At 30.8% G+C, this 21,992-nt stretch overlaps 4 protein-coding genes across 5 annotated transcripts; 2 read left to right on the forward strand and 2 right to left on the reverse strand.

Annotated features, from left to right (window-relative positions):
* Window positions 1-4,411: 4,411 nt before the first annotated feature.
* Window positions 4,412-8,561, reverse strand: LOC131845905 (lipid droplet-associated hydrolase). Of its 2 annotated transcripts, none has more exons than XM_059195058.1 (2): window positions 8,478-8,561; window positions 4,412-5,850 (listed from the first exon to the last, which is right to left on the reverse strand). In XM_059195058.1, exons 1-2 carry the CDS (start codon window positions 8,491-8,493, stop codon window positions 5,141-5,143), a joined length of 726 nt encoding a protein of 241 aa, XP_059051041.1. In that variant the 5' UTR covers window positions 8,494-8,561; the 3' UTR covers window positions 4,412-5,140. The 2 variants fall into 2 exon arrangements, with proteins under 2 accessions (XP_059051041.1, XP_059051040.1); XM_059195057.1 differs by lacking the exon at window positions 8,478-8,561 and adding an exon at window positions 7,815-8,141.
* A 563-nt stretch (window positions 8,562-9,124) lies between these two features.
* On the forward strand, window positions 9,125-11,796 carry LOC131845907 (low molecular weight phosphotyrosine protein phosphatase-like). Its single transcript, XM_059195060.1, has 5 exons — window positions 9,125-9,128; window positions 9,161-9,304; window positions 10,001-10,188; window positions 10,600-10,761; window positions 11,165-11,796. Exons 2-5 carry the CDS (start codon window positions 9,265-9,267, stop codon window positions 11,255-11,257), a joined length of 483 nt encoding a protein of 160 aa, XP_059051043.1. The 5' UTR covers window positions 9,125-9,128; window positions 9,161-9,264; the 3' UTR covers window positions 11,258-11,796.
* A 1,513-nt stretch (window positions 11,797-13,309) lies between these two features.
* On the reverse strand, window positions 13,310-15,120 carry LOC131845906 (uncharacterized). The gene is made up of 2 exons (XM_059195059.1): window positions 14,981-15,120; window positions 13,310-13,891 (listed from the first exon to the last, which is right to left on the reverse strand). The coding sequence occupies exons 1-2, from the start codon at window positions 15,039-15,041 to the stop codon at window positions 13,449-13,451; spliced, it is 504 nt and encodes a 167-aa protein (XP_059051042.1). The 5' UTR covers window positions 15,042-15,120; the 3' UTR covers window positions 13,310-13,448.
* A 1,145-nt stretch (window positions 15,121-16,265) lies between these two features.
* LOC131845981 (uncharacterized) lies at window positions 16,266-21,926 on the forward strand. Its single transcript, XM_059195165.1, has 5 exons — window positions 16,266-16,636; window positions 18,329-18,511; window positions 19,666-19,984; window positions 20,488-20,749; window positions 20,869-21,926. The coding sequence occupies exons 1-5, from the start codon at window positions 16,508-16,510 to the stop codon at window positions 21,134-21,136; spliced, it is 1,161 nt and encodes a 386-aa protein (XP_059051148.1). The 5' UTR covers window positions 16,266-16,507; the 3' UTR covers window positions 21,137-21,926.
* The last annotated feature ends 66 nt before the right edge of the window (window positions 21,927-21,992 follow it).

The following is a 21,992-nucleotide window of genomic DNA, read 5'->3' on the forward strand; positions in this document are numbered from 1 at the left end:
AGAATATCCGTACATTCCAATAGCAATATTATTACATGTTTTATATTTATTTGTTTCAAATTTAGCATTTTGAAATGGTTGTAGGACTGTCACGAACCGTAATAAATGAATAGCCAATGGCAGGTTTCAATAGCCATTTTACATGAATCATTCATGATAATATAACGCCTTAAATATTATGTGATTTTGTACTGAAATGTCGTAATGTCTCCCCAAATTATTATTTGAAATATTGCAATTGTAATTAATACCTTCATAAAACAAGTGGCATATAAACTCACTAAAAATTCACAAGTTATTTATGATTTGTTCTTAAATGTACACATATTTTGTTATGAAATCCAGAGATAACAATATTAAAACGCTACTACATACAATCTTATTAATCAGGGTTATTCGAAATTTTTTTTTATAAGTAACCATTATAACCATTGTGGATAATATTGATTTTAAGTTTTACTTTAATTGATGCAGTAAAATGGTCCTGTAACTGAATAATTTTAATCCAATGATATTCTTTTGTTATGAAGTTTGAATAATCAATCCGGATGCATGGACCATTTCACTTAGATTTCATAGTATTTGGCACTTAGTAGCTACCTACTGTTGGATAAATTTAGCAAGTTTAAATTCTAAGAGAGTCTCTCTTAGAACTCCAGAGTGCAAGATCCAAATTGGGTAATATAAACTTACATCACAACAGTTTATTTTTATCAATTTTTCGTTTAAACATATATTCCATGTGGCTTTGGTTCCGTAATAGGAATCGATATTGTGTTTTAACTAGTCATGGGCAATAGAAATCTTATATATATAGCGCGAATACATGCAATATATACATAGATATCGACTGATTGTATGCAAGCCAAGTATTAGATATAACACATGCATTTTCACAGTGACTTCAGGTTACGACGTAATTATGCAATGTCAGCGATATTTAATACAGTTTAGTAGGTACCGCTCGACAACAGTGACACAGTTTGCAATATATTGCCAATAATATATTTACATAGCTTTATATACGTGGAATATGATATAGTACAGCCTAAAGCCGATATTACCCATTTCTAATTTAATATTTGTATTCAACAGTTTACTGTAAAAACTACAATAACAAGTTTTTAATGTAACACCATCTGTTTTTGCCTTATATCCCATTAGTGTACCTAGTGCTTCAAAAAGATAAACGAAATCATATTTTATAATCCTTAATTCTTATTGTAATAGATATGTTTGTAATGCTTCATATGAAAGTTTTGTCTGCTCGTCATTGCCATCAAAACCATTCTAAAATTCAACAACTTAGGAACATTTTGATGTATAATTTTTAAAAGGTCGTCTTCAAAAATACAGAAACAGATAATTCTTAGTATTAATATATAAACTTGACATGTCATATATTTATGAAATTTATGTTTTATGTAAGTTTTGCGCAATATAAACCTCTGAGAGTTCAGTGGTTTACATTACATAAAACTATACTATGATGAGCAGACGAACTCATTGACACTTCATTTCCGCACCAAGTTCAACAGATAATTTCGCAGTAACTTTTAGAATAAGGATATGTTTTTAGGGTTGTAAATAATACATAACATCTTTCATAAACCCAATTTAATCATTAACTTTAATTTTCATGATAAAGACTGATATTTTACATCAATAATACAAACATGATTATAAAAAATAATGTTCGAGGATATAATATATCTAAATCAATGTATTAGATGGTCTAAATACTAAATCTATTAGGTACTATTTTCTCTTATGTTGTGAACACCAAAGTAACAAATCGTGCATTTCATAATTGCTATTCAATAACTACCAACACTTATATTTCTATGTATTATACATACTTTTTTCCTCTCAATCCACAATAAAACGACCATTCACTAATTATCAGTGAAAAAAATTATATTTAATGGTTTCTGAAATAATTTATCATTTCTGGTATCAGGGTGAGTCATAGAGAGACTATACGTATTTGTAGTCCTTCGAACCGGATCGAAACAACTATCAAATTACCAATATGCACCCATCGTAATAGTTTATAATTATTTGATGTGAAATTCCGTATCAATGCATTATAAAAGTCTGCGACCACAAAATAAATTGTTTTTAATATTTATTAATGTAAAATGACAAATCAAATTAATACAAAATCATGTTGCTCAATTAATTGGAATAATAGTGATGACTGCTGATTCACTTAGTAAGTTGATCTTTCACTCTGACAAAAATCTTTGATTGTTTATTTCTTAAATCATAATTTATTTTGTAAAATGAAGTTTTTATGTAAGTTAATTCGTCTAAATAAGCAATTACAAATACTTATTCCTAAACCGATTTTTATTGTTATTTATGATGAATTATTATGGTAATATATTCTTTGTAAACATTACTTCATTAAATTCCTTTATTTGTCTGTACATTTTAGATGGTACTCAAGATATTGTGAAAGCCGAAAATTGTCAACACTGGTGTAAATGTCACGTCACTGCATTACAAGGAAAATAGAATACTTTATGTTTACATTGCTTCATGTGGTCATTAATACACCTACCCGTTGTAAAGAATTGAGTGTATATGGTACATTCACTAATTAAAAGTACCCACCATAGTCCTTGTTGTCACTCACACCATAGAAATAAACATAAATACCACACCAAATCCAACACAATCTACATTAGACCTGGATACAATTGACTCATTACTATTAATAATACTTGTATTGGAATGTGATATATGTACTCGTAATACAATCGCGTCTACAGTGTACTTAAATAAATATAACTATAAAAATATAAATAACATTAATACTCTTATGAAATAAAATATACTTAGACTAAGCATTTTCATACAATAACATGGGGTATTTGTTTCAAATTAATTAGCTCATCCCAATTTTAAACTGATATTAAAATTTATCTAAAGTAAAAATAAATAAATAAATTGTTTTTTCGCATTTTACATATTTCATTTATTTTGTCTTGTTTACACTGAGCTAATATACTGTAGCTATAAAAAATCATTTACTTTTACAATACATTTTTTGTATATGGAAAATAAGCACGAATTATTTACAAAAAACGCTTAAATGTTGTTGAAAGTTTATACCGAAGTCTGATGACGTAGAATTTAGATATTAATAAATATTAATTTAGTCTTCTGGTAAAAAAAAAATAGACGCGCGCTGTTTATTGAATTATTTGAAAGTCACAGAGCTGATTCTAATTTTTTATGAGCGATCCACAAGTTTATATTATAGTACATAGCTAGATTTAAGCTTTAATATAATTTAGATTTATTTTTATTTTTATCTTTACTTTATTATTCTTATAGTAATACGAAAATTAGAATTGATGTCTATGGACGTCAAGTCCATTCTGATGTCTTAATGGGCGGTTCGAAGTTGTTACATTTTGTATATGAATCGTCATATGATGATAAAATTCTCTTTTATTTTTCCACTGAAGTGATACTAGTATTCATGTTGGATCTGTTCATAGCCAAAAGTTGTTTCGCAACAATTCAAGCATTCAAAATAATGAACTTGCATTGTTTATGCTTGAATTATTATAACGTTTTGAAATTTTGTGTTCAATTTACATCTACCAAATTATGGAGGATATAGTGGTACACCAAAGACAAAACCAATTTTACGTAAGCGACCATCCATAAATTAGGTCATACATTGAATGGGATAGAGTTCCTCTTCCCACTCCTTGTCATAAATTATGACAAAGGGTGGGAGGGGTCCTGTTCTATCGAAGACGAACTTAAAAGAAGCATATTTAGAATCGCCCCATTTTTTGTCTAAGTTTGCTAGGAATATTTTTTTATATACCTACAAATGCACTACTACTGACCACACGCTAAAGACTGCAATATTCACTTAAAACTGCCGATTTTCGCTGATAGATACACCGCCCATTCCATGGGCTAGTAAATCATGAGTAATTTTTTTTTTTGTGGATGATAATGAAAACCCGCCTGCGCTAACGGTCTACGCTGGTGGGGCACCAGTGGAGGATGACAAGATGAGCATGTGGTCAGGTCAGTTACCCCATCGTGACAAATTCACCAAGAATTTAACACGATGGAGAGGAACCGCGCGGAGGTCAGCCTGACATGGTACATTGCTAGCGATGAGCTTATTAGTACACATTACTAACAATCCCCTTCCCCCAATCATGAGTAATTGCCGTAATGAATTAGTGTGCGTAATTATAGCGGTATTCGTGTTTAGGCCTTGCCTTTCGCGATACCGCGAATCATACACAGGCTTGCTTTCCAATATGATAAGCCATACGATAGGTATTGACCGCATATACCAAAACCTTAATATTTAACGTATGATGCAATTAGGATATCGAAACATAGTAGACATGCTGTGTATATGCATTACTTATTATTTTTACTGAATTGTATATATTAATTTTATTATGTATAAGTACTCATATTTTTAAGAATATAAATTAAACTGTTACAATACCCATAAATTATGTACTTATTTAAATGCAATATGCACGTCATATTTACATTGTGGCTTAAAACATTTATAAAATGAATAATTATAAAATTTAAAAAATGGAATGTATTGCCTTCTCTTTACTTCTTTTTTTTATTCTCTTATTATTCCTTATCGCTAAATTTAAATAAATCTACTAAAGCAGCATTTCAGACTCGTTTCGAAAATAAATATTTGTCGAGTTTTGGGGATTAGCTTTACTATGCAATGCACAGCGCCGACTGTGCTATATACATACCTATGTACAATGCTATATCAATAAAAGTGACCAAACTATGTATAGAATTTGGCCCTCTGGATCTTAAGTATTTAAAATATTTTACCCTTTCGAAAGATATATTCTTATCCATGTTATACCAAACCGAAATGAGATAACTTACTTTTATGTCAATGCCTTTACCTAATATTTTCACGATATTTATTATTTATACGTAAATGTAATTTTTTATGTTATCAATTTTCTTCAAATTAGATTATTAAATATATATCACACACCTATATTATAATTTTCATGTAATGTAACATAAATGGGTAACAATTTATAATAAATCAAATTGCACATATTAATTAAACAATCATTTCCGATCCCCTTACTACGTAGGTTTATTAAATTTTTGTTTTAATAAAGTCTACCACCAAATCCGCTACGCGTTTTGAAGATTTAAGGACAAAGGCGTGACTAATATCTACTAATTTCATTTCAATAGATGGTTCAAAATCTAAGAAATCTTTAAAATATTCGATTGGTGCCCAATCATCTCTGTTACTGTAAATAACGCAAGTTAAATGTTTAAACCTGTCAATTGCACTCTTATTTAATACAGTCACTGTTTCCATTTCATCTAGCGCTAAAGTGATAACTTTATCCATTGTATTTGGATTGATGCATTTTAATATTCTATCGCTATAATGAGAAGGGAGTGAATTCAATTTTAAATATATATCCACTAGTAATGTTTTCACAAAAAGTGGTAAATAATCTAGAAGCGTTAGCAATAATTTTATTAGTGTACGATATGTCTTTACCAAATTGAATATACGTTTTCCATTTGGACTTTCTGCCATTTTTTGTAATGTAGGAAATAATAAAGTCACAGATGAAACTCTAGTAGTCAAATGGGGATTTTTTTCCAATAATTCAATAATCAACCAAGCTCCTATAGAATGACCTATAAAATGTATTTTACTTTTTTTATCTATATGGCTACTAATAAGATCTAACTTTTGTGCTACTTGACCTTTAAGATTGTATAAATTATCATCATTTTGTAATGTTCCGTCAGGTTTGCTCGCAGGTTCATCGTGTCCAGCTTGTCCTTAAACACAAAAAGAATCAATATTATTATTTTAGTAGCACGTAATTATAAGATTTACAAGTATACCGAATAACTTCCTACTGTTTAAAGAAATTAATAAGTAGATAGAATTTCAGGAAATATATTTGATATTATAACTAGTCTGGCCATAAAAACTTTTCTTATTTTTTCAACTTTTAAATTATTTCTAATTTTTTTTTACTTTTCCTTCTGCCTATGTATAGTAAATATGTAGATATAAATTTTAATAATATTACATTACTACATTTGAAAAAATGCATTTTATGGCTAGAACTTATGGCTGGACTAAGTATAGAGAATACAGCTACATTATAAAAAATTACGATAACGTATAAAAATACTTTTATAAATATTAGGCAACAAAGAAGCACTGGCTAAGCAGGTGATACCTATATAAACATTGGCAGTTGGACTTAAATCTGTGCAAAGTACCTTCCAGTAAACGCTAGCCATACACCAGAGAAATTCATGGAATGAGGATGAAGTCAGGTCAGTCGGCCTGTCGTGAGGTATTCACTTGGAACCGTAATGGTTTCTAGGGGTAACCCTGTAAAAGTCGACCTGACATATGCAGGAGTATTATATCTATAGCAATATACATACACTGCTAGCAATGGAGACACGGTTTTCAAATTACTAACAATTCCGTCTGTCACCCATACATGGTCTTGTTGTTGAAAATGTGGATTAATATCCCGACTCCTACGAGTGACTGATATGGTCGGGTGATCAATCATGGTCTAGGCAACAATATTAACATTGACTTTGTTTTCAAAACTTTGGCAAACTCCAGAAGTAATATAATTAAAGTTAACATAAAAATGAGGTAAAGAAGCAAAATGTGAAGAGTAAACAGATTCCCTATAGTATTTCAGATATTTTTTACACTATAGTGTGGTATACTCTTCACATGTTTCTTTTTTTTTTGGACTACCCCAATGCTGTTGGTCGCAGCTAACCTTTACAACTTTACCAGACAAGCTTTCTTAACCTCTGATGATTATTTGATTAACTATATACAAATATGACTAAAGTGGACCTTTTCTATTTCTCTTGTCAGAAACAAGCAGCTGCTTAGGGACAGAAATAGATAAAATGGGTATACCAACACTAACAACTTTCTATAATGTCTATTTTGATCAAACCCCTTATATGGATAGGCACAGTCAAGGCAAAAGTCAAGTTGCATAAATTACTTGAAAGACACTGTTCATTATTCCACTTTAAGGTGAATTTCTTGAATGGATGTTAATTAATGTAATCAATTAATTAATACAATTCATGATTAATAAATTACTGCCAACACTTCCAACACTGCCCATGCATATTGCATGTAGAACAACAACAAATAAACATTTTATTGAAAAATACCATATTTATACATAAAAATTATATTATTATTAATTTTCCAATAAATATTAAGAATGTTATAAATTTACTTTTTAATATTGTACTAAGAATAGTAAACTTTTTTAAAAAAATGTACTGAGTAACTAAAATAAGAAAGTAAAAAGCATGGCAATGTAATTATCCTGGTTTAACTATTATGCCACAAAGAGTCCTCAATTTGCTACTGGCTCTGGACCAAGAGTAAAGTAATAATAATATATTTTTTAAGTTACATTAATTTCTTTGTATTGTGACAGAAGTGAGAGTATGAGGCTCATAACAATTCAGCCCAGCGCAGGCTGGTGCATCATTAAATTATCATCAAGTAAAAAATTGTGCTAGATTGCAAAATGGAGACAGAAAATCTGCGAAATTTATGACAAATGGAAAACTTGCAAAGGACGAAAATGGATATATTAAAGTCTGTCAATAAAATCATTGATCGCACAAATAATCTTAATTTCTATACCTACTCCATCAACATATATCTGATTAAAATGGTTATCAATGATAAGCTGCTATCTAACTTGTAGCAAAAAATAAAATCCACTAACCAATGACACATACAGGAAGTCCCGTATTTTTATGTACTTCGGAACCAAATTCTACATAGAAGTCTGTTATTCCTGGATTACCCGTAATACACACTATAATATCAGTTCCATTGCAATCGAAAATATTGTCCCACACTAGAAGAGGACTTTGAACGCGGTTAAGTGTTCTACAAATTGATCGAAAAGCCATTTCTTTGCGCACTCTAATAAAAAATAAATTACATTCAGGTTCGGAATTGTCTAAGTTATTATATAAATATATAAAATAAATAAACTGAATGATTTGTAACAAGCCTCAAAAACAATTCAAAATTTAAAAAATATTACATAAATAATCAGTGTTGCTAGATTACTGTCTTACTTCCATACTTTCCCACAAACTTGGATTATTTAAGAAAAAATGTCCCAATAATGATAACCTGACAATTATTTCATTTATTTTTGTTGTACAACATATTGGTACAACAAAAATAATATATACTTCTTACATGTTTCGTATGCGCCAAATAAATATATTTTTCTTTCTTTCTTTTCGTTATATTTGAGTCAATATGTAAATTTTACACTATTTTACTTTGATATTTACAGTCAAATCTTGAAGTATAAATAAACTTGATAACTAAAAGTGCCGCTTCTAAAGTCTCGCACAGACAAAGGCGTTACCGGTTGTTAGAGCCATGCTGCATTGTATTCCTTTGGTATTTACTTTACTCTTTGATTGTATCCAAATTTGGGGGAAAACCCTAATAAGCTGTAACTGCAAATAAAAAAATAGCTAACAGATAACAAAACCAGAGATAATGCCGAATAATCTGAAAATACCTATTAGTTCCAAAAATTAACAAACTATTTTATTAGTTGTACATAGATTTTTTTATTTTATTTACATAAACTAAAAAAAATAAATTACAAACTAATTCAAATCCACTCATTCCAAGTACATTTTTGGGGATACTATAAAAAACTTTATAAGTTTTCCTTTTAATCCGTTACTTTTTACCCGTGATTTTGTCACATTTTGAGATTAAAGGTAGTCTATGTTCTCGTGCTACAGTTAAGCTTTTACATTTAGACAGTGGAATCAATACTATCTATACTAATGTATAGATAGCATTGATCCCACATGAATAAAAAATAAGATTTCGTTCGCCATCGATGGATGTGGAAAGTCGATTGCCTATATACATAGAGCAGTAGTTCGTTGACAATTAAAAGCTATGACAGAAAATCAAAGAGTAAAATAAATATACCAAAGCAGACTACCCTCGAGATATGTTAATAGCATTTTGATATCCGAGATTTGGACAGAACACAGTCACTGTGGCATTCGGGGCAACGAAAAACAGAAGTTACAGACAAAAATATAATATTTTCATTCCAGTTGAGAGTGATTTCAGTTTTTTATTTTATTGATAGTGATATTACTTTACGTACTCAAATAACTTTAACAATGTCTTGCAATAAGAAAAAAGCTCTTTTCATTTGTTTAGGTAAGTGATATACCGACTAATTCTATAACAAAATATCAGAATAAATCTGAACCTAAATAGCTGAAGCAATTTAAATATAGAAATAGATTAAATATTGGAGCCAAACAGGTTTCCGACATAAATGTAACTATTTCTTTCAAACAAAAGATTTTAGATTGCCTGTCATTGAAGTTAGATTATATTTAATACTAGCTGTTCCCGCGACTTCGTCGAGTTAGATTTTTTTTAAAGATTTTTTGAAATTCAGGTAATTTGAAACAAAAATATAATTAGTCACCTAAACAATGGGGAGGAATATTCCTTCCTCTGTTGAAGCACCAATCTAAGATAATATATTAAAAATAACAAGAATACATCTGGTTACTTGTAACCAGAATGAACTGTCTCATAACAAAATTTTGCCTAGGGACTTCTTATTTATTTTAAGTGCTCATCCTTTAATGTGAACACAGCCTTCGAAGCAAGCTTCTAGAAGCTCTGGATAAGACATTAGTTGACATGACAGTGAGATACATCTTATCATAGTCTAATATACATAATATTAGTAAAAATCTTCCTCTATGCTTAAACTACGCTATTTGTTTATACCTGTTTAAAAATATAATCTACCTTTCCTTAGGGAAAACATCATTGAATAATATAATTAATAATTAATTATGATTTACTTACTTTAAGTAATTATAATTTACTTTACAGGAAATATATGTCGTTCTCCAATAGCAGAAGGAGTATTTCAAAAAACTGTTAATGATCTAAACTTGTGTGATCAATGGGAAATTGATAGTGCCGCAATAGGAGGATGGCATGTTGGTAATCCACCAGATTGGAGAGCTTTGGATACCATGAAAAAACACAATGTTCCATATAATAATCAAGCAAGACAAGTAAGTTTATTAGACTGTTCTGTCTTGAAGTACAATACTACAAACAATAAAATTTAATATAGACGAGACAGTGTGATTATGTTTTCCACACTCTTTTTAATATATTATAAAGATAAAGAAGCTTTTATTCTGCACTTTTCAATACATTTTTGTTTTTTATTTTCTACTATATTTCTTCTTGCAATTACAACACATACAATATATATGGTTCTAATTATTATTATTAATAGTAGCATGATTGTTCATTATTATAATTTTACTATGTTCTTTATAAATAATATATACTATAGTTAATTTATAGTAAAATATTTAAACTAAGACTGATTAAAGTAAACATTTATGTAAGAAATTATTATAAATACTTTCATCTTCTGTACTGTAAGTGGGATGCTGAAATAAAAGTTTTTTTAGATAACGAAAGAAGATTTCAACTATTATGATTACATATTTGGTATGGATGAGGCAAATATGAAAGATCTTAATAAGAGAGCCCCAAAGGATAGTAAAGCAAAACTTCTTCTGTTCGGAGATTTTGATCCTCAAGGTGACCGCATCATTAGAGATCCTTATTATGTAAGTAAAAATTTTATATAGGATTGTATGATTTGACTATAGTTGTAATGTATTCATAAAAGTAAAACATTGATCTATTATACCTATTTAACTAAAAAAACACTAAACTATAGATGTTTCTATGTACTCTGTATGTATGTATATCTATTTAATATAAAATAATGTGTTTGAAATGACCCTTCCTTTCCTCTCAGTATCGTTTATTATTTTTATATAATTTTATTACAATGGTACAAACTATGATGTTGCGTTTATTTGAATTGTGTCGAAGTGAAACCATTTGTAGTTATTTGCGCCTAGTCGTCAATAGATGGCGCGACTATAATGTCTCTTAGCTTCTACTACAACTTAATATATATTTGTATGGGTTTTTAAACAAAAATATTTTATTTTCTATTTTTAGGATAGTGATTCCAAAGGTTTTGAAAAATGTTACGAGCAGTCATTGAGATGTTCCAAGGGATTCCTAGAACATATTGAAAAGGAGGCACAATAACTTGCAGGATGGTGCAAAAAAAAACATTCCATTAAAAAAAAAGTTAATACATCTATATTATATAAATTTACGTACCAGATACAATAAAATCGTAATTGAAAAGTTGGTAGTTAAAATAAACTTAAAATAAGTGTTTTGATTATTTTGTTATTTTATCAATAATTGTTACTATAATAAAATTTATCTTAAGGAAAATAATTTAGTTTTTTAATTAGAAGGGCTTCAAAAAACAAAGGTAATGGTTTTATCTCTGACTTTTAAATATTACTTTTTATATGATTATAATAAAAAATCATATCAAAACAAAACTAACGACTGTAATTGATAATCAATTGTCTTATAGGAGGCAATGTTAGGAGTATAATTTGTAGATATACGACCTAATTGTCTGTGTATCGATGACGATGTCGTTGCTTAGCATATTGTTGATTGTAATCTTTTTATTCTGCTTATTATACGTATTTAATAATTAATATTGCTTTTTGTTCTCAACTTTAATAGGCAATAAATTATTTTGGTAATTATACATTAAGAGAGTCCTTGCCTGGCTGTTTATTACCCCAACTCACATCCAAGAAGTCGTAAGTTCAAATTTAACAATCACCATCAATAAACTGACTACGACTTTTTAGTACATAGGTTGTTGCTCAACTCATGGTCAGTAATTCGCCCATCAGCACCCGTAACATCAGGGGTATTACAAGTACGTGGCCGGCTTTTTAAAAAGACAAGCTTTTTTCTTGAAGCTTTCAATATTGGATCAAAAATACTATTGCTGGAAGGTGATTCCACAATGTGGTTGTACGTGGCAAAAAGTTTCTAGTTTCGGCGAAAAAAACGCCGTTTACAAACCAAAATCAAGCTTAGAGTTCAATTCCACATGACACGACAGTTAACGATATCTCTGATTATCCCATCTGTGATAACAAACGTGACGATTTAATGATTTCTAATTTTGTAAAAGAATGAATATGGAATATATAAACATTCATATGCAAATGATCTCTTGTAGTCATGTAGACTTACTAGGGGTTACATTGTTAGTAATGAGGATTGTTATTAGGGGCGTAGTAACAATATACCAGGACAGGTTGACCTCCACAAGGTTACCTCTGGAAACAAGACTTGTCCGAAAGTCATATATTTAAATTATTTTGATTTATAATTTTCAATACACCCATTTTTTCCTGGTGCCATTAGCAGTAAAATTTCGAAGGCAAACATGTTATCATGCATAGCCATTCCAGGCTATGCATTAAAGAATACCACAGGAGTAGTGGTTGGTTGTGTTCTTTAAATAGGCGACGATTGCCGCCTGGCTTTGGTGGACATTCTGTTTGGCATACAGATTAAACAGAAATAACACTATCTACTTGCTTTGTGTAAATTTGCGTTGTTGTGTTACTAACAGATATCATTTGATAGCGTATCATCGATATGCCTCTTGGTATCACTATATACTTTACAATATATTTGGTACGGAATGGAACCGAAAATTGATTATACAATATATGACTGTTTACGACTACTAAGCCTAAGCTGAAAGTGAAATCAGTAATGCAACAATAGCTTCAGAAATTTACAAAAGCATGTACCTTTGATACAGTTGCTGGTGTAGAGGTTTGACGCAGTAATTTATTTTCCCATATTTTGGTATACATTGTTTGTACACAAGCATACTTATGAATACAAATGTTTCTATTGGTTTTAATGTTAACTATGTACCGATAAATATATTTGTTATTATTAAATACATAAAAAATATATTGCGATAGGACAACTATTATTACGTTATCCATAAAAAAAATACAAAGGTCACCGAGGTTCCAACCTTGTAGCATACCTCTATGCGTAAAAATAGGTGCCTTAATTATGGAATGTACAGGTAAGGAGAACTATTGAAAAAGTATCCTTTGCCAAAACATGTTATACTAATGTAGTGCTGCAGTAAAGGGGAGGTAATTTAATAGAGGTAAACACAACATAAGTATAAAAAATATATTATTATAATTTTATGATATTTTGCAATCAGCAGTAATTAATGCTTTAATAACAATACTTATTTATTGATTTTTTACCTGATAATTAAAGTTACTAGTTTGTATGTATTTAGTATAGCCTAAAATATAGTCAGATTTCATTTAACTATATATTATTTATTATTTATATTATAAAAATTACACTTAATTTATTATTGTACATTTACCACTCTGAATTCAAAATTAAATCTTTTAGTGCTATTGTCTTGCAATATGTTGTTGAGCATGAAGTTATTATTGTACTTGTCCACTAAACACCTTTTATAATATTTAAAATTGGATTGAATGTCTTTGTACATTAGAAAATTTATAAGCCAAAGTACAGTTGCATCAGAACTGACAGTTTCAATGCATTTTAGGCAATATATGTCATCTTCACTCAATATTGCATTGGTGACTAGCATTTTCTCTCCCGGTTTCAGATTTTTAGTTTGCTCTTGAAATGTTTCTTCATTGATTCCAGACAACAGTGTATCCACTTTAAGTTTTTTCACAAGTTTATTAACTTTATATTTGGTCAACCATGGAAATTGAATGGGTTCAAATCGACAGTCTAGTTTATATGCAGGAATTTCAGGAACTTCATAGTAATTGTCTGAAACATTAGTAGATATCATTATTATTAGTATTCATGCAATATGGTAACATTATCTTTTTAATTTTAATATTAATTATTATTAGATGAAAGACACCATTCCAGTACAAACTAAACAATACCAAGGACCAAACAGTTTAAGCATTTATATTGATATATAGTTTTAGTATATAAATGATGAAATGGTGACCACTTACAATCAAGTGGGCCATTGGCTTGTTACAATACCAATTATATGAGAAAATAGTCATCTTTTGCCATTACATCATCATCCTTATCCCGTTATTTTCTACTGGTACTTCATATGTGCTAGTGTGATATCAGTGCTAGATATAAGTCTAGGGTGTAGCACATGGATGTCAACCTGACATGGTGCATTGCAAGTAATGGGGCCATATTTACTAATCACCAACTATTTCATATATGTATATATAGTATACATACAAAAAGTATATATTTGGGTAAGTTACCAAAACAAAACTTGACCAGTTCACCAGTGGTCTACATAGTCACAATGTAAAGTATGTTTATGTCTATGAATGACAATGCAATGGTGCTCCTGGCTACAATATATGGGGGGGAGGGGATTGTTAGTAATGTGGACTAATGATCCCATTAGAAGCAATGTACCATGTCAGGTCGACCTCCATGCGGTTCCCCCTGAAAACCATTGTGATAAACTCCCGGTGAATTTGTCATGTTGGGCTAACTGATCTGACTTCATGTTCATCTTATCATCCTTCACTGGTGCCCCGCCAACGTAAACCGTTAGCGCAGGCGGGTGCACCATTCCATTATCATCCACTAACAAAAATATATGCTAGCGCGGCATCTGTGTCGCTGATCGGATAAGTATGAAGTCAGGTGAGTTAGCTATGTGGCGAATTCACCAGGAATTAAAAATAATGGTTTACAGGGCGAACCGTGTGGAGGTCGACCTAGCAGGCATTACTAGCAATAAAGCACTAGCTCTAGCCCACTGTTAACGATCTCCTCAATGCTCAAAATAGGTTTACAATACAAGTCGATCAGTTAAGTTCAATACAGTGGAAATAATTAATAAAAAAAAAACAATGAGTAGCTACGCACCCCCAAACTCTTCGTCGCTGTCTATTATTTCTTGAAGAGTTTTGTTCTTTTTGTCGTCCATAATAAACAATTTAAAGAAATCTTAATAGTCAATACAAAAAAATATACTATTCAAGGGTTCAATACTAGATATACTACAAATAAAAATAATTTTTAACAATAATATTTTTGTTGTTTTTTTTTAATTGTTCCAAATTGTACAGGCGTAGAGCATGGTCCATACTGCCTAGTCATTACTTCGATATTATAGTATTAATTAACAATGCATTTTTTCGAAGAACTGCCATCCTCAGAATTCAGAAACTGAATTATTAGTACCAAATTAAAGAACTATGGACTGTTTTGTTTAATAAAGGAAAATAAATTATATTTACTTGGATACCGGCACACAAATGTGTGTGACATAACACTCCAATGAGAGCTCATATAATAGGTAATGAATAATTGGTTTTATAGATTACCTTGTAAAAATAGATTACCTTTAGACTCGCCACCCAATCTATTGACAGTTTTTCAATAGATTAGAGCAAAGGATGTTCTCGATTCGTTTTTAGAACCGTCTGTAAATAATGAGTTTTTCTTACCTTGGTCCTTAACTCAAGTCAATTACAATATTAATATTTAATTCCTGTAATATAGGAAAAACTTATTAAAAAATTGGGAAGAAGATTGCAAACGTACTACCAAAGATAAAGGTACTTGGTATACAGGGATAAACAGTACTGTTGGCAAAAAACCCTGGTTTATTCAGGGAAAAATATTTTTAGAGAAAACATTTTATACTCAAATTTGTCGACTGCGATTTGGACATTGTAAATACAATGCACATTTACCGGTGTAAATGTGCATAAATCTTCATTCGGTAATGAAGATCATTAATTCTCCGATTTGTCTTTTATGCTCTAGTAACGAAAATTAAATATTAGAACATATATTTTTTGATTGCCGGCCTTCAATTTAAACAGAATTTTGCTCATTGCCAAGCTTCAAGAACTATATAAGATTATTCCGCCATCGCTTCAAGAACTATTCAAATGCACTGCAACTTTTAAACCAATTTACGACTTTATCATAGCAACTATCGGAGAATTATAAACATTTCAATTATGGGCACATACATGAACTTAACACAAACTTATAATTAATGAAAAGAATTACTGAATTTCATGGAAATACTACTGAAGATTAGGCTGTATGGTCTCGTACCTTTGCCTATCCACTTGTGGATAAAATATACCACTACTACTATTATTAGAACCAATAAAGTACTCTGTGACTAGAACCTCGTGCGCATAGATAACTCGTGCGCATAGAACAATATCCGCGGGCTGCACTTGTGATTTTGAATATTTATTTTCACAGATTATTTAATTGAAATAATCGCTACTTTTACTTAATTTTAATTGCATACATAGAACAGAACAATTCCAATACTTACATTTATTTAAAGATATATTACGAAATACGAATATTTCGGAACACCGCTGTTTTTATTTTATATTAACCTCAAAACCAAAACAAATAGCTATGACTAAAATGTCTCTCAAAGAATTAAAGAAACATATAAAATACATGGACACCAGTGACCCTGCTTGTATGGATATTATTAAAATTTATTTTGAAGATCTTGAAAACGAAGACAACGCTTTTATGGAGGTATAACGATTTGTAACAAGCTAACAAAATTTAATTATCCATTCAATAGAGAGATTTTTGGAATTGTTATTATAGTTATTGGTTTGATTATCCCAATAATTTATAACATACTAGCCACCGACCTAGTGTCTTATAATAATAATAATAAAGCCCTGTAATCTGAAATTACTTAATTAATAATTTGTGGAATATAAACTAAAATCTTTTATATTATATCTCTAATTTAATGGCTTTCGTTTGTTCCTATTTCAATCTCTTCTTTTTGTGCCCACGGGTAACTTCAATCCATTAGTTTGTCTGCCTTCCCGTTTTCTCTTTCCATCTCTAGTGTGTGTAAAGCCTAGTTCATTAATTAAGAAAATAGTACTATATCTTTTCAGTATGTTGCTAATGGTACCAACATATCAGCAACATAAAAATATAATTAATGAACAAGCCTGTCAATATTGGAGAAGGGGCAGGGAATTGTTAGTAATGGGTACTAATGACCGTGTACTATGTCAGGTTGACCTGCACGCAGTGCTTTTGAAACCATTATATTAAATTCCAGGTGATTTTATCATGGTGGTCAAACTGGTCTGGTGATAGGCCAAATGGCTCTGAATATATCTTAAAAACTACAAAACTGAATGTAATTATTCAATGGTATTAATGTACAAGTCTGTAATGTAAAATACACATTGCCTCAATTTGTGTTGATGTCCTGACTGCTGATTTGTTTGACATGGTTCCAATCAATATGATTAATAGTCTGTTAAATCATCCTCACATCCTATTTAAATGATGACATATGTTGCAGTTAATGTTTTTTTTTTACTTGTCATGAGGAATAAACTGATGGCACAGTTGATGATGAATGTCACAAAATACTTTGTGATGTTGTTGGTTCTTCAATTTTGGTGCCTTTTCTAAGGAGTAAAAATGCATCCATAACTCATAAATCTTTAATTTCATAATACTTTCCTAATATTTAATAATGTCTGCATCCTGAATATGGACTTGTTTTCAATAGATTAAGCTAAGAAAGCCATCATACTTTTGTACTAAAGTGACAAAATACTGCATTAATTAAATTGGATTTCAAGTTTTTTATGGAAATTGCAATGGCAAACAACCTGATGGCTCACTTAACAATAAGTGGTAACTATTGCCTTATACATGAACAGCACTATAGACATCACATTATCAGGTGATGCTAATCATGCCTTTAATCCTGTACTTTGACTGCCTGAATTGCACCCTACAACACTAAAACAGCTTACAGAACAAGCTCCTTGGCATCTGGAATAGATGAGAATGAGTTACCCGTGCAGACCACTGTTGGTAGGTTCTAGTTTTTGAGAATTAAAACTTATACATAAATTAAACTTATACTAATTTAAATAATTCTAACTATGTATACATATAATATTAGGTACTATTTATATTAATATATGTGTATATTTATTTGCATTCAATATATATTATTTAATGTTTATTACTTACTTTGTGATTGTTTTCCGAATAACTATATATAATTGCCCAACAGCACTCTCTGTATACCTAAAGGTTTGCTGGTGGAGAATGCCATATGACATTAAGCTCGCCTTTGTACAAGTTATATTGTGCATTAAAGAAAAAAGAAACAAAGAATAATTTAACATTACAAATCTCATTTTTTAGTTTACATTCATTACTTATTTAATTTTTTAGTTGCTTCTATATAAATTGGAAAATGAAGAAATCACATGGCCACAACCATGGTATCAACAAACAAAATGTTTGACAAGACCAGTGAAGGAACCAGATGAAATACCCGATGAAACATTTTGTACTGGCAGCATGACCAAAGAAGAGATTGATCGTATACATAAAAATTGGACAAAATTTAGAAAGGTATATTTTGATATTTAGAAAGGTATAATTTGATTATTCAGGGTACATAAATAGTTTCCACCTGTGTGCATTGATAACGAAGCTAGAAATATTCTACAGATAGATAAATATTCTGTTTTCTTTATGAGCATTCATTACTGAAGTTTTTCATTTAAATGTAGAAATAGTTACAAAATGAAAATTCCCCTAGGGGAGTGTAGATTGGGGCCTCGGGGCGAGCCCTTTCTCCCCAGCATCAAACCTGGGGACAATAACCCTCAGTGAAGATTTTTCAGCCTCTTGAAGGTAGATAGTCTTTCTCATAAACATAAGTAGAACATAAATATAGTGATGTCCCTAACATCTGAATATTTAAAACACAACCTTTCTATTCATATATATATACTCTTTTGTGATTTTTATTCTACAAACAAGGCAGTTACTTAAGCTGTTGAGTAAAATATGGGTTAACATCCGCCCCGCGCCCCTGACATTTGCTGGAACTCAAAATGGGGGAATTAGCGGATGTCTAATACGAGGCAGGAGGAAAGGTAGACAGGGTGGGGAGATCAGATGGGAAAGAGAGTGATGGGACTCAGCAAATCTCTGGGATTAGGGCATCGGGGCACAAGCCCTCTCAGGTGAAGGTGAGGACTTTGTCGGCTAAACGCGGGCCGCAACATGCTCCATATAAATTACTCCACTGAGAGGTGTTAGTTTTTTAGTACAAGCTCTGCTTAATTTAGCCTTAAATAGTGCTATGTATTTTATCAAGAGTTATTAATAATACTTTTCTTATAGTCATAAATCTCTAAAATAATAATAGCAGTTTGACATTAAAAAGGCTCTAACTTATTCAAATATGTTTTAATGGATACCTTCCTCTACAAGCACACATGAGGATGAGGTTCCTAGCGTATATTTATTGAGGTAGAAAAATATCGTAGAGAAGTATTTATAATATGTAATATCAGCTGTGCCCGCGGATTCATCCGCATGAAATTTATAGCCTATGTGTTAATCTGATGTATAAGCTATATTACTGTATACTTTCATCAAAATCCGTTCAGTAGTTTTTGAGTGAAAGAGTAATAAGCATTCATTCATAGTCACAAACTTTCGCATTTATAATATGAATTAATAAGATAGTCATAATTATATTATTTTTTTACTAGAAATATGACGTTCCCGACAAGATCATCTGTTTCGCACGATGGAGAAATAAACGAAAATCAAAATATGTCAGCGAGGAATATGTCCGACATTTTGTAATATCGTACCTGGCGCGGGGAGTGAAACGAAATCTATACCAAATATTAAGGCACGTTATGACTCATTACGGTGGTCCTGTGAAGGGCGATTATACTCCTCTAGAAGAAAATATTATGGAAATTTGCTTTCGACATCAACCTAAAAATGCTGTAATAATATTATCTAAAGTGCTTGGGCGGGAGCCACGAGGAATTTATAAAAGATTAGGCTATAATATTGATGGTATGTAGAGACATGTAAGTTTCAGGTTTTAACAATTTGTTGCTTTGTCCTATTTGTTTTTGTTTTGTTCGCTATAATTGTTTACAAGGGTTGTTTAGAAGTCGTATAAACCAATTGGGCTGCGAGCCAGGATCAGATTCTGAAGACCTATATATAAAAAACATGGCATTATTTATATTAAATCATACCTTAATAAGCATGATAAGATTTGTATTTAAACATTCTATATGACATTAACGTCATGCAAACAATATTAACAACTTAATAGCGCCTTTTACATTTGTAGAGCGCGATCATCTAGTACGCCCTGAATAAAGTAATTTATTTGTAGAAATAAATTTCCTAAACAAGAACTGAAACGGAATTTAAACTTATGGTGTATTGTTTTATATTGGTGTATTGATAATAATAGAGCTAGAAATTAGTCACCTTGACTTGTTGCTGGCTCGCGGACCATAGACTATTATTGACCATTACGTAAAAATGTTATAATAAATTTGCAGGAAAACCGGAAAAGAGAGAAAAATTAAAATGGACATTGCCATTGGCAACTAAGTTTTTAAAGTTATTGATGGAGTATTCAAACTGCTCTGTGGAAGAGCTTAAGTATAAGAAAATAGACGTGTCCATTTGGTTGAGACTCGAAGAGGATATGGGGCAGCATTACCGTTATTTACAAGCCTTTTGGGAATTTAAACTTCATAACCAGCTTTTTGTTAAAGAATATATAACTATGAGAGCGCTGAGAAAACGTATTTTTAAAATGTATGTAGATTTTTTTTATTTATTTAAATATATATAATTGTAAACGGTACGTCAAGCTGATAGCCAGTAATAGTATTCATAAATATGAGATAAACATGTAACTATAGTGCTATTTACAGATTAAAGAAGTCTACATATGCAGTGTGGCATGACATACGATGGAAAGAATTATTGAATGAGTTTGCAGATGGTTACACTCATCACTTTATATACAACACAGCATACCTTACAGTTAAACATTTCCATAATTTATTGAGAAGACCTTTAGAAGAAGTTGTAAATTATGCATTAGCATATATAAAAATTAATCGATTGCGTTATACAATGCGTCTTAGAACTTTGAAATTAAATGAAGAGGGTAATTTGGAACCAGTGCTGTACAATTAATAGAACATCTATAATCGTTGTTTTTGTGTAGTGATGCGTAAATAATAATGTGAAAATGTGTTGGAATTACATGCATATAGGCTTTACCACGACTCGCATTAACGCCCACAATACAAGTCTTCGAACATGTTATTAGACTAATTGCTTCAAGTACTTCCTATAAATTTACACGATTATGCACATGATTACGAGTATGTTGCTATTAGTGGGCTGTAACATGTAATTACAATTATACATACAAAATGTGTATCAATTTCCCCATAATATTTTATTGAATACAGTTGGCCTGTATGTCACTTGCATTATATTTTAGTGTGGAATATGTTACCAATTATTAATGTGATTGCTAATCGACAAATGTAAAAGCAGGATGGACCTACAGTACACTTCTTAAAATATGATTTTGAAATATGTTTCATTGTATCCTAAATTATTACACGTTACTGTATGATAAAAACGTGATAATAATAATTTCTAAATAGTACACTGACTGATTCATATTTTACCAAATAAAACACAGTATTTTTTTCATGGATGATAATGGAATGGTGCACCCGCCTGCGCTAACAGTTTACGCTAGCGGAGACCCAGTGGAGGATGATATTATGAGCATGAGGTTATGTCAGTAAGCCCATCGTGGTAAATTTACCATGAATTTATTAACATGATTTCCAGGGGGCACCACGTGGAGGTCCACCTGACATGGTACATTGCTAGCAATGGTGGTTATTAGTCCACATTACGAACAATCCCCTTTCGCCCACTTTTATATATATATATATATTTTTAATATGGAATGGAGTTTTTAGTGAGTAAAGTCACACAGACAAGTCCGGGGTCGGCAGCGCTCCATGAG

The sequence above is a fragment of the Achroia grisella genome, unplaced genomic scaffold (assembly GCF_030625045.1).
Source record: "Achroia grisella isolate CSIRO2021 unplaced genomic scaffold, CSIRO_AGI_Agris_v1 utg487, whole genome shotgun sequence".
Classification (NCBI taxonomy): Eukaryota; Metazoa; Arthropoda; class Insecta; order Lepidoptera; family Pyralidae; genus Achroia; species Achroia grisella.